The sequence below is a fragment of the Ochotona princeps genome, chromosome 13 (genome assembly GCF_030435755.1).
Source record: "Ochotona princeps isolate mOchPri1 chromosome 13, mOchPri1.hap1, whole genome shotgun sequence".
NCBI lineage: Eukaryota > Metazoa > Chordata > Mammalia > Lagomorpha > Ochotonidae > Ochotona > Ochotona princeps.
The window spans coordinates 986,721-1,003,511 of NC_080844.1; the positions used below are offsets into that span (position 1 = coordinate 986,721).

At 40.1% G+C, this 16,791-nt stretch overlaps 1 protein-coding gene across 1 annotated transcript; it reads left to right on the forward strand.

Moving 5' to 3' along the window:
- The first annotated feature begins 1,524 nt into the window (after positions 1 to 1,524).
- LOC131481689 (putative vomeronasal receptor-like protein 4) lies at positions 1,525 to 2,433 on the forward strand. Its single transcript, XM_058671595.1, has one exon. The coding sequence runs from the start codon at positions 1,525 to 1,527 to the stop codon at positions 2,431 to 2,433; it is 909 nt and encodes a 302-aa protein (XP_058527578.1).
- The last annotated feature ends 14,358 nt before the right edge of the window (positions 2,434 to 16,791 follow it).

Sequence of the window (16,791 nt, forward strand, 5' to 3'; positions counted from 1 at the left end):
CATTTTGCACACTTCTGTGTTCAGGGTCTTCACCCTCAGTCCCAGTAACCCCAGGCTGGCACGTCTAGCAGTGAGACCTGAGTTGCACATTCATAGTTCAGAAGTGTTCATTTGGTTTAAAGAGATATCAATTCCTCCTATCATGATTATATGATAGGTTACCAAATTTTACCCAAATTTTGTTAATCTTATTTCTCTCAGGCAAGTAGTATTTAATACAAATTCTGCTATTCTTCCATGATGTCAATGCCAGATAACTTATAAAAATGTAGCAAACAAAGTTTACCTTGAAGTGCAAATAAATATGTGTTATATTCATGCTTACATGCATTACATATGTAGACTACTATTACTTGTTAGATTATGGGAATTAAGACAACTTTCAAGAGAAATCATGTGAATATTTTACTTCACCTGTCAATGTTCATTCACTTTAGCCACACCTTCCTCAGTCAATTTGGCAATATGGGAAGTCTCTTTGGACATGGAGGAAGTTTGATGACTTTCAAGATCAAATCTGTTTCAGGACATGGTGGACTATTTCAGGCTAATTCAGAGCAATACACTTTAGGGAACATCACCCAAATAATTCTGTAGTAGAAGAGGCATATACTGAAATTCTTACCCAGTATTCTTTACCTTTTATTTGCCAATTTATATTCTTTCTTTCTTTCTTTCTTTCTTTCTTTCTTTCTTTCTTTCTTTCTTATTTTTAATTCTTACTCAGTATCCTTTTATTTATTTACCAACTCATTTATTAATTATTTTACTTTAATGCATGGCTCATGATATATGAATTAGGGTAGTACAAGCCCATACATATGTAAGTAAAAATGATTGCACATATATACTCCATGCTTCAATATATTATTGAAACTGAATTGGTATTTTACTTCAAATATGTGAATAGTAAATCATTTAGTCAATTTTATCCTGAATCCATGTTATGTTGAGGGTGCACATAAGTGTTTTTGGAAAAATCAGGTACCAGTGCTTACGTACCAGCATTTTTGCTTTGCCAGATTAAACCTTTGAACAAAGTTCACCAATCATTTAATCAATTATGCAATGTGTACTTTGTAAATTCATGCATGCCTTGTGGTTGCAGAAGAATTGTTTTGTCCATTCATGCATTCCTGAATATGAATTATTAAAGATTAAAATATGTATGCATTGTATGTATGTTCTCAGAGTTTGCTTGAAAATGTTTTGAAATAAAAGTGAAAAATCAGATTGTTTTGTTACAGAGTTTTTTGATATCCACAAATTGAGGAATCTTGAAAGGATTCAAAATTAACATAATGACAATATATTTATTGTGGAAACAGAAATGTAGAATTTTTATATCTAGAAATTTCTATTAAGCATTCAGGGCTCATTATACATAAATAGTCTAAATAAATATGACGGTTTGTGATAGTTTTCATCACAAATGTGAAAATCACATGTGATATGACATAGGTCTTTTATTTTATAGGTATCTGAAATATATTCAGTATGCTGAGATGAACAAAATCATTATTAATGTTATTTAAAAATGTATATTTTTTCCAAGCTGGCATTGGAACCTTAGCCAATGCCTTCTTCCTTGTCTTCCACATCTTCACAGGCCACCAGGTTCATAGGCCAAAGCCCATTGATACAGTAACCTGTCACTTGGCTTCTGTTCACATTGTAATGCTACTTACTACACTGCTCATTTTATCTGAAGACATGTTCCAATTGTTGAATTTTTCAAATGAATTGAAATGTAAGCTTTTGTTCTACGTGAATAGAGTGACAAGAAATCTCTCCATCTCCAATACCTGCCTTTTGAGCATCATTCAGATCATCACCATCAGTCCAAGCTCCTTCTGCTTGTCAAGATTTAAACAGAAACTCACACATTATATTGTCATTGCTTTCTTCTGTTTTTGGTCCCTCAACCTGTCTTCCAATAGCCACATGATCATCTATACTGTAGCTCATTCCAACAGGACCAATCTACTCAATGTCAGCAAAAACTGCTCACTTTCCAAGATGAACTCCATCATCATGGCGTTATTTCTCTCACTTTCTTTGTTCCAGAACATCTTCTTTGTAGGAATCATGCTGCTGTCCAGCATGTACATGATTATTTTCTTATGTAGCCATCACAGGAAGTCTGAATACCTTCACAGCATGAGAATTTCCCCAAGAATTTCCCCAGCAAAACGGGCCACCTGTACTGTCTTAGTGCTTGTGAGTTTCTTTGTGATTATGTACTGTGTGGATATCATCATCTCTTCCTTCTCAGCTGTATTGCAGAAATATGAACCAATTGTCTTGGATATTCACAGGCTTGTTGGAAATGTCTATGCAGTTGTGAGTCCACTGGTGCTTATCGGTTCTGATAAAAGAATAATTGGTATTCTGCAAAAGTTGATAGAAATGATAATAGTTTTGTCAAGTTGATGAAAAACCTGAAAATGTGAATACTTTCATTTGCTAAATAAAATAATCCAGAGTTTTAAATCTTATATAAATATATGGAATTTACTGTTATTTGCAACTTGTATATGCAGTATGAAAGTCTCAACATCTGCATGCCTCTCATAATTCAAAGTTCTTCCTGTATTGAAATTTGTGTCCTTTATGCTTTCCTAACTTAATGCATGAGAATGTTCTTTCATTCTTTTTATAGAATTTCCCATCAATACCTAATTCCTAAGTCTTTGTAGTTGAGAAAATAATCTAAATGTTAAATCTATATTAGTAATTTCAAGAGATTTGCTCATCAGAAGTAAATCATTAAGTTTAACAGCCATTATTCAATATATAAAATTAAAAAGCATCTGCTCATACCAACAAATAAACTGTTAAGTAGATGAAGCAAAAAGAGCAAAGACACATTTTGTTTTGTAGAGCAAATTATTTAATCAAAATTCTATGCTCATGGAAATAAATCATAATTCTTCAGCTCAATGATCAAGGAAAAATAAAAGCTAAGTCATGCTGACAGAATGTATCTTAAGAATGATATGATATGGAAGGGGAGAACCAAAGATGGCCGACCATAGAGAGCTGGTGTAGGGCAGAGTGGGGACAGAGGGGAACCGATCCAGCAGAGAAACAAACCAGGAGACACAGAATTGTGGGGATAGGTGTAGGAAGGTCACTGGAGTTCGCTGAAGTAAGAAGATCTACACAGCGTGGAGAGACAACCATAAAAAGGGAAAAAGAGGAGACAGCACACCATGAGAATTTTGGTGAGTCGCGATCCCAGCCAGGGGGAAGGTGGCAGAATCTCAGCAGTTCCTGGGAGGACAAAGGCGGTTGGAAGGACAGGCGTCCACACCCACAGGGGCACCAACCACTGGAGTGCAGGAGACCCTAAGGGAGGCTACTGGATTGAACAAAGGGGGCATCAACCCACGAAGATAAGCAGGGGGCGTTGCCCAGAAATGTGCCTCCCAGCAGGTCAGCAGCTTTAAGAGAGTGCAGAGGGACTGGAACTGCGCTCTGGGACTGGGTTACAGTAATCCCCAACTCAGCTATGAATGGTTGACTAGCTGCAAGAGACTCCAGTGGAAACTGTTGCTGGGCTCAGTCTGAGCACTAGGAGTGGGGCAACACTTGGCAGAGCCTCCCTGGACAAAGGTGCAGGCTGGTGGGAGCACAGCTACATGACTCCCATGGCTCTCCTCTCAATGGCGGAACACCTTTGAGAAAGTGCAAAAAAAAAAAAAAAAAAAGAGAAAGAGAAAGAGAAAGAAAAGCCTTGTAAAGGGGGCAGGGCAGGACTGTGAATTCGAGCAGATCCTCTGCTGTGCTAAGCTCAGTAGGAGACCCCGAAGCAAAGCCGGTTCTGCAGAACCGCGGGGCAAGTTCTCCCAGCAGATAGAAGCTGGAGGCTGCTAAACAAAGCCTGCTGGCCTGGCAGCGGAGTCGCTTACTACATCTCCCGGTGGGACAACTCTTTTGAATGGGAATTCCAGGGAGAAGAACTTGACGGATCTTTCCAACCCAGCCTAGCGTGTAGATTCCACATCACAGGAGGCAGGGGCCCAAGACAGAGACACCCGCAGTGTGCAGCACGGGTCCCCAGCCCAAGAGGCAAGACACGGCTGGGCAGACCTGTGGTCCGAGGGGGCGCAGAGGCCCCGGCTAGGTGTGGCTGGCCCCGAGCCCAAGAGGCAAGACGCAGCTCTGTGGACCTGTGGCCTGAGGTGGCACAGAGGCCCTAGGTACACGCGGCTCTTGCCCCAAGCCCAAGAGGCAGGACGGGGCACTGCAGACCTGTGGCCTGAGGTTGCACAGAGGCCCTGAGCCCAAGAGGCAATACGCAGCTCTGTAGACCTGTGGCCTGAGGTGCGTAGAGGCCCTGAACCCAAGAGGCAATATGCGGCTCTGCAGACCTGTGGCCTGAGGTGGCGCAGAGGCACTGAGCCCAAGAAGCAAGACACAGCTCAGCAGAGTCAACTAACTGGGACGGAGGCGTGGAGCAGTGTGTGTCCCAGTGGGGCAACGACTTTGAGTGGGAGCTGCAGGGGGAAGGTCTGGCACTAGGGCTGGGACATAGAGCCTCCTGACCCAGCTCGGGGCTGTGGTCCACAAACTCTGAGCAACAAGCAGCTGGAAAACCCTGCTGTGCTTAGCTAGAGCCCCAGAGTCAGTGGCACCACCCAACAGATCTCCTGCACCGGGAAGAAACACAGGCAAGCAGGGCCACAGCAGGGGGTTTCGCAACAGGGGAATACATCTATGATGGTATAGTTGGGTGTGGAACAGCAAGCTCTACATCTACCCAGAGCAAAGAGAAGAAGCCCAAGGTTACAAACTATATCATTTGCACCCTATCCACATTGGCACACATAGGACAAAACCCAACCAACTAGCTACAATGGAGACAAGTGGCAGAGGTAAAAACCCAGCCGTAAACGAAGCCAATCAACACTCACCTCACCATCATCTGCTGTCCCAAATAGAGTAAGAAGAAGTATACTTAGGCCAACACTCCATACAGCAGTTTCTAGGTCACAGTTCCTATAAGCTACAGCACCGAGGGCAATGGCTCCGGACAAGCAAATCAGAGGCTAAAATCCCAAAATGACAAGAAAGAACAACACAATGAGGAGAAGTATCAGAAAAAGTAATGAACCAGAGGAAAGATCAAGTATTTCCCCCCAAAATAACTAAAAACTAATCTCAATACCTGAGATGCAAGACCATGACATAGAGGAATTACCAGAGAAGGAATTTAAGAAACTAGTGATGAGATTCATCAGAGACAGCGAGAAGTGCTGGGAAGAGTCCAAGGAATTCGAAAACCATGTCATTGCAGAAGTAAATCAAGTCAAAAAGGGAATCCTCGATATAGAACACAAAATTGAAAGCCTAACCAACAGAATGAACACAGCAGAGGACAGAATATCAGAATTGGAAGACATTCAGACTGAAAGGCAGCAGTTCATCAAACAGTTGGAGACAAATCTGGAGAAACCCAATAGGTCCATACAGGAAATGAAAGACAACCTCAAAAAATCAAATATTAGAATAATAGGCCTACCCGAAGGAGTGGAAAAGGATTTAGGCTTGCAACGGGTGCTCAATGAGATAATACAGGAGAACTTCCAGAATACCAGAAATATAAATCCAGCCCAAATCCAGAAAGGTCAGAAAACCCCCAATAGATTTGATCCAAAGCGATCCTCACCAGACATGTGGTCTTCAAACTGCCTTCAAACGATTACAAGGAAACAATTCTAAGTAAGAAAAAAGGACAAGATTATTTTCAGAGGAAGGCAAATCAGAATCACAGCAGATCTCTCAGAAGAAACACTCCAGGCAAGAAGAGAGTGGGGTAAAACCTTTCAAATCCTGAAACAAAACAACTGCCAACCAAGAATAATGTACCCGGCAAAATTCTCATTTGTATTTGAGAATGAAATTAAATACTTCAACAGCAAAGAGAAACTAGAAGAATACACCAGCACGAAACCAGCTCTAGACAACGTCCTCAGGAAGGTGCAAAACCCAGAGAGAAAAAATGAAAACCAAAATCAAAGATGGCAAATGGGAAGACCTCCCCACTAAAATCCATAAGAGGATAGTCAACCAGGCAGAGATTCTAATAGTCGCAAATACACACTTGCACACTTACACGCACTCATGGCAGTCCAAAATCACACCCTCTCAATATTATCTCTAAACACAAATGGCCTAAACTCACCAATCAAAAGGCATAGATTAACAGACTGGATCATGAAGCAGAACCCAAAAATCTGTTGCCTACAAGAGACACATCTAACCAGAAAAGCCTCTAAGAAACTGAACGTAAAGGGATGGAAAAAGATATTTCATGCCAATGGATGAGAAAAAGGCTGGAGTAGCTATTCTAATTTCAGATGATATAGACTTCAAGCGGACAGACATCAAAAAAGACAGGGAAGGTCATTGTATATTGGTGAAGGGATGGATACATCAGGAAGTAATCACCATTGTGAATATATATGCACCAAATTCTAACGTGCCTAGCTACGTGAAGCAATTACTTACAGACTTAAGGGGAGACATTAATATGCACACAATAATAGTGGGTGATCTTAACACCCCGCTAACAAGAATAGACAGATCAACAAAACAAAAACTCAACAAAGAAACAACAGAGCTCATAAAAACAATAGAACAACTGGACTTGGTTGACATTTATAGAACTTTTTACCCCAAGGCCACAGATTATACATTTTTTTCAGCAGTACATGGCACCTTCTCCAGGATCGACCACATGATAGGACACAAAGCAAATCTAAGTAACTTCAAAAAGATAGGAATCGTAAAATGTACCTTCTTAGACCACCATGGAATGAAACTGGAAATCAGCAATTCAAAATGCCCAAGGAAATACAGAAACTCTTGGAGGCTCAACAATATGCTATTAAACGAACAATAGATCAGAGAAGAAATTAAAGATGAGATCAAAAAATTTATGGAAACCAGTGAAAACTCTGACACAACATTCCAAATCTTATGGGACATGGCAAAAGCAGTGCTGCGGGGTAAATTCATCGCAATTGGAGCCCATGTCAAGGCCCAAGAGAGGTGCCAAATACGGGAACTAAACACACACCTCCAGGATTTGGAAGAGCCCCACACACAACAACAAACAAGAAATCATCAAAACAAAGGAGGAAATTAATCAGATAGAAACAAAACAAAAACTATACACAAAATCAATGAATCAAAAAGCTGGTTTTTTGAAAAGATAAACAAAATAGACACTCCGCTGGCCAGACTGACAAAGAAAAAACAAGAGAAAGCAAGAATTAACAGCATCAAAGATGAAAAAGGCAACATAACAACAGACATTACAACCATTAAGAACATAATTAAAATTACTACAAAGCGCTATACTCCAACAAATCAGAAGACCACCAAGAAATGGAAAAGTTCTTAGACTTATACAACTTGCCAAAACTTAGCCCAGAGGCAAGAAATGACCTGAACAAACCCATAACTGAAGCAGAGATTGAATCAGTGATTAAAGATCTCCCAACAAAGAAAAGCCCAGGACCAGACAGCTTCACTACAGAATTCTACAAAACATTCCAAACAGAACTGACCCCAATCCTCTACAAACTCTTCAAAACAATAGAAAAAGAGGCAACTCTTCTAAACTCATTCTATGAAGCCAACATTATCTTAATCCCAAAACCGGACAGAGACCCAACTGAGAATGAAAATTACAGACCTATTTCTCTGATGAACTTTGATGCTAAGATTCTCAACAAAATCCTAGCCAATAGAATTCAAAAAATCATCCGACAGATCATTCATCCTGATCAAGTAGGATTCATCCCTGGAATGAGGGGGGGTTCAACAAAAGGAAATCCATCAATGTGATACACCACATCCAAAAACTGAAAAACAAGAATCACATGAAAGTATCAATAGACGCAGAAAAAGCTTTTGACAAAATCCAACACCACTTCCTGCTAAAAACCCTAACAAAGGTAAGCATAGATGGAAAAATCCACAACATAATCAAAGCAATATATGAAAAACCCAACGCCAGCATCATACTGAATGGAGAAAAAATAGAACCCTTCCCACTGAGATCTGGAACAAGACAGGGATGTCCGCTTTCTCCGCTTTTGTTCAACATACTCCTAGAGGTACTTGCTGAGGCCATAAGACAAGAAAAAGAAATCAAAGGAATCCAAATGGGAAACGAAGAAGTCAAACTTTCACTATACGCAGATGACATGATTCTTTATATAGAAGAGCCAAGAGACTCAATACAGAGACTGCTAGATCTTATACGAGAGTTCGGTAGAGTGGCAGGGTACAAAATCAATGAACAAAAATCAACAGCCATAGTGTATGCTAATAGCCCCAAGATGGAAAAAGACCTAACCAGCAAGATACCATTCAAAATAACAGAGCAAAGCATGAAGTATCTGGGAATAAACCCAACCAAAAATGTAGGAGACCTATTTGAGGAAAACTACAATCTACTTAAAAAAGAAATTGAACAAGACCTCGAAAGATGGGGTAACATCCCATGCTCCTGGATAGGTAAAATCAATATCATTAAAATGTCTATACTACCAAAAGCAATATGTATATTTAACGCAATCCCAATCAAATTGCCCAAAACATTCTTCATGAAACTGGAAACAATGATTCAAAGGTTCATCTGGAAGCACAAAAAACCACGAATAGCTAGAACCAACCTGAAGAACAGGAAGTTAGCAGGGGTAATCGCAGTCCCGGACCTCTGGACATACTATAGGGCAGTGGTTATCAAAACAGCCTGGTACTGGCACAAAGATAGAGAGGAAGATCAAAGGAGAGAATAGAAACACCAGATGGGAACCCACACAAATACAGCCAAATGATCTTTGACAAAAAGGCAACCCAGGCAAATGGGAAGGTTTGTTCAATAAATGCTGTTGGGACAACTGGTTGATAGCCTGCAGAAACAAAAAGATAGATCCACATCTCTCACCATAGACTAAGATCAAATTTACATGGATAAAAGATCTAAACCTACATCCAGAAACCTTCAAACGTTTGGAAGAAAATGTTGGAAATACTCTACAAGATCTAGGGATAGGCCCCGACTTCCTAAAAAGGATACCAAAAGCATTAGCAATCAAAACCAGAATAAGCAAATGGGACCTCATTAGACTAAGAAGCTTCTGTACAGAGAAGGAAACAATCAACAAAGTAAAAAAGCAACCCACAGAATGGGAGAAGATCTTCGCTCACGACATAGGTGACAGAGGGCTAATTTCCAGAATATACAAAGAACTACAAAATAACCAAAATGTCATAACAAACAAGCCACTCAAGAAATGGGCACGGGAAATGGGCAAACACTTCACAAAGGAACAAACCCAAATGGCAAATAAACATATGAAAAAATGCTCAAGTTCCCTGGCAATAAGGGAAATCCAAATTAAAACATCAATGAGGTACCACCTAACGCCAGTAAGACTGGCCCACATGAATAAAAGCACCGACAACACTTGTTGGCGAGGATGTGGGGAAAATGGAACCCTACTCCACTGCTGGTGGGGTTGCAGGTTGGTACAGACTCTATGGAAATCAGTATGGAGAACTCTCAAACAACTCAAAATTGGCATACTGTATGATCCAGCAATAGCACTCCTAGGAATAGACCCAAAACCCCTGTTTTATGAGAAGTCAACATGCACCCCTATTTTCAGAGCAGCACAATCAGTAATTGCAAAAACATGGAAGCAACCGAAATGCCCATCAGCAGAAGACTGGATAAGAAAGCTATGGTTCGTCTACTCCATGGAATACTACTCAGCTATGAAAAGAGACAAAATGCATTTTTTTGTAGCAAAATGGGCCAAGCTGGAAACCATAATGCTAAGGGAAATGAGCCAATCCCAAAAGGTCAGATACCACATGTTTGCCTTAATTTAAGAGGATATGATGTTATGTTAAACATGTTATTTTATGTTTATTATGTTATATGTTGCGTATAAACTAAAACTGAGTTGACAATGAGGTGATCACAGAAGATGGTTAATAAATTGCAATTGTTTTTAACATACTGGTTACTCAATAGTATAAGTATAACACAACGAAGTTAATTGTTGCTGAGGGTACGTTGGAGCCTTTAATTGATCGGGTTGATAATCCGATGGTTCTGCCCTTGGACCGGACAGGGTCTCCCCAGGAAGCTGAGGAACTAGATTGGACTATAAGATGTTGTACTCTATGTTTAGTTTATGCTTGCAAAGAAGGAATCTTAACTGTACTTGATCAGTGGATATGCAACAAGGTGGAATATTCCACATGGGGGGAGGGCGGGGGGAGGGGTGGGGTGATTCCCAGTTCCAACGAAACTGTATCACATAATACAATGTAATCAATGAATAAAAAATAGAATGATATGATATGATATGATATGATAATTACGTATCTCTCTAAATCTCAAGACTGCAGTTTATTCACTAAAAATGTTAACAAATCCCAGTGGAGACCCATCTACAAATTTATTGTGCATTATTTCTTAGTTACAAGGTGCTGGAGCAACAGAGTTAAATAGATGTGCCTAAGATTCACCTATTCTTCCACAGGAGATAAACAAAATATTAAATGGAATGTTGGGGTTTGGATTATGTACCAGAGCAAGATCCCTGGAACCAAGTAAAGAGCATTATAAAATTCTGGTATGATAGTTTGGAGATAGAAACAAAGGCAAAGCCAATGTCAACACAGTCCAGGGATGGGCAATCCAAATTTCAGGGGGAAATGTAAAGAGGAGAGCTTCAGCAGAGGCCTCTGCATAAACAACATACATTGGCAACTCTAGATTCAAGAGGAATCTGTAGTTGTTACTAGGTTTCCAGTAAGGTCAGCTAATTGTACCCTTGCTCTCTTTATCATCAGGTCACTGTTTGCTATTGTAATGTCCCAAGCACACTGGGATCCATTAGCAGGGCTTCCTTGATTCCCTCTCAGATTTCCCACCAGAGGAGGCCAGTTCACATGTCTGGCTCATTGCAAGTTGTGGTAGTAATCACACTCCAGTGGCTGTAGTGTCTTGGGTTTGTTGACCTGTACTGCTGCCATTGCTAGCCCTGCTCTCATGAGTTCAGCTCTTTAGGTGGTAGCTAAGATGTTGTACAAATGTATAACAATAACAAAAAGCCATATTTCACACCTGGTACTAACAGTAAACATTCATAGTACAAAATTATCTGTTAAAATCAAATTCCTATATGTTGAAAGCATTAATATGATCAAAATACCCATTGTACTTAATGCAATTTACAAGCTTATTGCAATTTCAAAATACCATGGACATTTTTTCTCATATCTAGAACATTTTTTTAACTATTTTTCGGATTGACATCATTTCATAACAGCCACATCAATCACAGCATGAATAACAACAGCAACAACGCCAACAACAAATTGTAGCACCTTGATAAGTCATGTGCCACTGAGTAGGTAGCACATGCTTAACTAAAAGGAAACACAGAAGTCTCTTAGGAACTATGTTGCCATTGCATACTCCCTGGGCACTTGATGAACTCCACTAGAGAAAAGAAATTATTTGGGAGCCAACAAACCGACATAAAAACATCAAAACATCTGAGACACAGCCAAAGCATCCAACAGACGTTCAAAAAAAAAAGTATAGATTAGACTATTGGAGTTACCCTTTCCATGTTGGCTTCCTTATATGAGACAGAATATATGGTATTTATTCTTTTGTGATTGATCATTTTACTGAGCATAATGGTTTCTAGTTGGGACCACCTGGTTTTAAATAGAATAATATCGTTCTTCTTGACAGCTGAATAATATTCCATTGAGTAGATGTACCACAGTTTTTTTTAACCATTCTTCCTTAGACGCACATCTGGTTTGTTTCCATGTCATTGCTATTGTAGATTGTGCTGCTGTAAATATAGGATTACAGATTCCCCTCTCGTATGCAGATTTTACTTCTGTTGGGTATATTCCTAGTAGCGGGATTGCTGGATCATATGTCAGGTTTATTTGCAATTTTCCAAGCACTCTCCATATGGATTTCCACAATGATTGTACTAGCCTACACTCCCACCAACAGTGAAGGAGGGTACCTTTCTCCCCACTTCCACGCCAGCATATGTTGTTTTTTGAATTCTGAATGTAGGCCAATCTCACAGGAGTTAGGTGGTGCCTCAAGGTGGTTTTCATGTGTATCGTAAATTGCTTTGATTATGTTGTAGAATGTTCCTTCTATGCCTATCTTGTTTAGGGTTTTTAACATGAAGTGGTGTTGGATTTTATCAAATGCTTTCTCTGCATTATTGAGAGGATCATATGGTTTTCATTGTCAATTTGTTGATGTGATGTATCACATTTATTATAGTTTTGCGAATGTTGAACCATCCCTGCATGCCTGGGATGAATCCCACCTGGTCCGGGTGAATCTGCCTGATGTGTTGTTGGATCCTGTTGGCTAGTATTTTATTGAAGATCTTTGCATCTATGTTCATCAAGGATATCGGTCTGTAGTTCTCTTTTTCTGTTGTTTCTCTCTCTGGCTTTGGTATTATGGTGATATTAGCTTCATAGAAAGAGCTTGGAAGGATTGCCTCTTTTTCTATTGTTTGAAAAAGCTTGTGTAAGATTGGGGTAAGTTCCTCTTGAACGTTTGGTAGAATTCAGCAGTGAAGCCATCTGGTCCAGTACTTTTCTTGGTTGGTAGGGCTTTAATTACTGATTCAATCTCAGTGCATGTTATTGGGCTATTTAGATTGTTAATTGCTTCCTGAGTCAATTTTGGTGGATTATATGTGTCCAAAAATCTATCCATCTCCTCTAGGTTTTCTGATTTGTTCATATATAGTTGCTTGTAATAGTTCCTGATGATTCTTTGTATTTCTGAGGTATCTGTTTTTATATCTCCTTTCTCATCTCTGATACTACTAATGTGTATATTCTCCCTCCTTGTTTTGATTAGTCAAGCTAGTGGGGAGTCTATTTTGTTGATTTTCTCAAAGAACCAGCTCTTTGATTGATTGATCTTCCGCATAGTCCTCTTGGTCTCTATTTGGTTTATTTCCTCCCTTATTTTGATGATTTCTTTTTTCCTACTAACCTTGGGATTGCTTTGTTGTGTTTCTAGTTCCTTCAGCTGTAAGGTTAGCTGATTTACTTGGTGCTTTTCTTTTTTCTTGACATAAGCACTGATTGAAATGCACTTTCCTCTCAGCACCGGCTTGATTGTGTCCCATAAGTTTTGATAAGTTGTGTTGATGCCTTCATTTGTTTCAAGCAAGTTTTTAATTTCCCCTTTGATTTCCTCTCTAACCCATTGCTCATTTAGTAACATATTATTCAGCCTACATATGTTTGTAAGTCTTCCTTGTTGTTTCGAATTCTTGGTCTCAAGCTTCACTCCTTGGTGATCTGAGAACGTGCATGGTATGATTTCTACTTTTTAAAATTTGCTGAGGCTTGTTTTATGGCCTATAATATGATCAACTCTGGAGAAAGTTCGATGTACTGATGAAAAAAAGGTGTATTCTCTGTCTGTAGGATGAAAGGTTCGATAGATGTCAACTAAGTCCATTTGCTCTAGAGTTTGGGTGAGTTTTATTGTTTCTTTGCTGAGTTTCTGGCTTTTTCATCTGTCCATTTGTGTTAATGGGGTATTAAGGTCTCCCACTATGATTGTATTGCAGTCTATTTCTCCCTTTAAGCCCGTTAATATTTGTTTCACGTAGCTAGATGCTTTGGCGTTTGGAGCGTAAATATTTATTATGCTGATCTCTTCTTGCTGAAGGCATTCTTTGATCATTATGTGGTATCCTTCTTAATCTGTTTTGACGCTCTTTACATCAAATCTATGTCATCTGATATAAGAATGGCAATACCTGCTCATCTTTCCTTACCATTTGCTTGGGATATCTTTTTCCATCCTTTCACTCTCAATTTTTTCTGATCTTTGTTGGTGAGATGTGTCTCCTGTAAGCAGCAGATAGTTGGGTTTTGTTTTTTGATCCAATCCTCCAATCTATGGCGATTGACCGACGAGTTTAAGCCTTTTACATTCAGCGTTACTATGGATAAGGGGCAGTTTGGTCTTGTCATTTTGGCGATGTGTTATTCTATGATTGAGTCTTCTGTTAGCCTTTTAGTGGGATGTTCTCCACATTTGCCTTTGTTTCTGATGGTTGCTATTTCTTTTTTCCTTCATGGGGACATGCTTGAGTATCATTTGTAGGGCAGGTTTAGATGAGACAAAATCTTGAAGTTTCTCTTTATTGGGGAAGAATTTTATTTCATTTTCAAAGACAAAGAAGAGCTTTGCAGTGTAAGTTATTCTGGGATGAAAATTTTTCTCTTTTAGAATCTGGAATATGTCACTCCAGTCTCTTCTGGCCTATAGTGTTTCCTCTGAAAGGTCAGCCATGAGTTTGATTGGGGTTCCCCTATATGACACTTGATTTTTTTCTCATGCACATTTAAGTATTTTTTCTTTTGTTCAACTGAAGAGAGCCTGATTATCATGTGTTGTGGTGAGGTTCATTTTTAGTCAACTCTGTTGGGAGTTCTGTAGCCCTCCTGGATATTATTTTCTAATTCTTTGCTCAGATTAGGGAAGTTTTCCTGTATTATTTCACTGAATACGCCTCTAATCCCAACTTCTCTTTCTACACCTTCTGGAACTCCCGTAACTCTTATGTTGGACCTTTTAATCATATCTTTTAATTCTTAGATAGTTTTATTAGCTTGACCTAGCTCTGCTTTCAGCTTTTTGCTTGTTTCTTCATGGTGACAGGAAATATCTTCTAATTCTGAAATCCTTTCTTCTGTCTCATTCATTCTGTTGTTGATACTCTCCACTGTATTTTTAATTTGCTCTACTGTCTTCTTCATTTCTGATGTATCAGCCTTAATTTGATGTATTACTGCTATTTCTTCTTTGAACTCTTGTTTGTATTTCTCATGGTTGACCAGCAGCTTTGCAACGTGTTTTCTGAGCTCTTTGTCCGCCATTTTCTCAATGTCTTCCTCAGTTTACTCTGGGAGTGGGCGAAGCTTTTGCTCCTTTGTTGGAGAGCCTTCACTAATATTCATAGTGCTTTTGTCTTGTCTTTTACCTTTTGTAGTTGCCAATCTGTTTGACGAAATCATCTCTATGGTGTATTACCTACAGGTCTATAAGTTGATTTTTATGCTCAATCAGTGCCCTGGATTTGGGGAACACAGCTGCCAGGAATAATTGCTTTGTCCACTGCACTGATTTTGTAAGCAGCACTGTGCTTGTCGCCCCCTGCTGTCCGATAAGTCTAAGAACTTCCTGGGGTTATTTTGGGTGGAGTTGGTGGCGTGCCTTGTAGAGGCTGTTTTTTCTGTGGAGCCTGTGCAGTGCTCTAAGATGGTGATATTTTTGTCCCCAGGTCAGTTCTTGGGTGACTCAGCTGACCTCCCTTCAGTGTAACAGTGTCTGGTCCCATGACACTGTTATCTGAGAGTTGCTGATTTAGCGCATGCGCAGTTTCCCACTCCTCCTCTTGCAGTTTATCAGTGTTCAGAGAACTTGCCTCAGTGCCCAAGTTGGTGCCCTTATGGGGCACCAGTAAAGATCGGGGGGCTGTCGGCCGTCAGCTCCAGGGACCACACAGATCCCACAGGCAGCAAGGCTGTTGCCTTGGGCTCAGCTCAGCGCAATTAGCCAGCAACACGCCCACTCTGGATCTTCACTTGGGATCCACACTTGTTGCCCTGCTACCCAAGATGGCGCCAGGTGGAGAGCTGCGGCTGCTGGCTTTCAGTTCCAGAGACCAAACTGACTCTGCAGGGAGCAAAGCTGGGGCTCCCCTCCACCATTGGATCTGTTTCATGTGAACAGCTAGAAAAGGGCCTGTGTGCCACTCTGTCAAATCTGAGTTCCGCCTCTCCACACAAGATGGCCCCCTGAGTCACCAACTCTCTCTGCCTGCAGCTGGTCCCAATCACTCAGCTTTTCTGTCTGCTCCCAGACCACACTCGCTTTCCTAGTTCCCCACACAGACCCAGGCTCTCACCTGGCGGTCACAACATCTGTGTGGAGGCCACTGCTGGGTGTCTGGCTTCACTGGAAACGGATTGCTGGAGCCTAGATAACTGGAGCCAGGATTGCTGCACCCTGGATCACCAGGATCTGAGTTGCTGCTCCTAGGGATATATCCAAAACATCTCCTACATAAGAAACCAACATGAACGCCTATGTTCATAGCAGCACAATGTACAATCGCAAAAACCTGGAAGCAGCCAAAATGCCCATCAATACAAGACTGGATAAGAAAGCTATGGTTCATCTACTCTATGGAATACTACTCAGCTATTAAAAAAAAAAACGAAATGCAGTTCTTTGTGGACAAATGGGCCAGACTGGAATCCATCATGCTAAGAGAAATGAACCAATCCCAAAAGGTTAAAAACCACATGTTTGCCTTAATCTTAAATGAAAAGATTACAACTTGGAAGATAGTACCTGTATATTGTAATATTAGTGCAATCTCTAACAACCTGTATCCAATGCAATAAGATAATGTGATATAATCTATAAACCAACAATTAATATCAGAATACTTAATATCTACATCGAAAAACTGTAAAACCTACTATACCCTCAATAAGTTATGTTTACCTGTAATGCGGTGGGGGGGAGTGCAGGGAAATCTTTCAGGTCCATAAAAAGAGCGAGAAAAAAGTACAATATAGCCTATCAAGATCAAATCATAGACAACAGACTCAAAGCAGCACTAAACAACAATAAAACTACTATTCCAATACATGAGGGGG

Bases quoted from the DNA above. Each gene is read 5' to 3' on its own strand.
- LOC131481689 (XM_058671595.1), top strand. From the start codon at position 1,525: ATGTTATTTAAAAATGTATATTTTTTCCAAGCTGGCATTGGAACCTTA.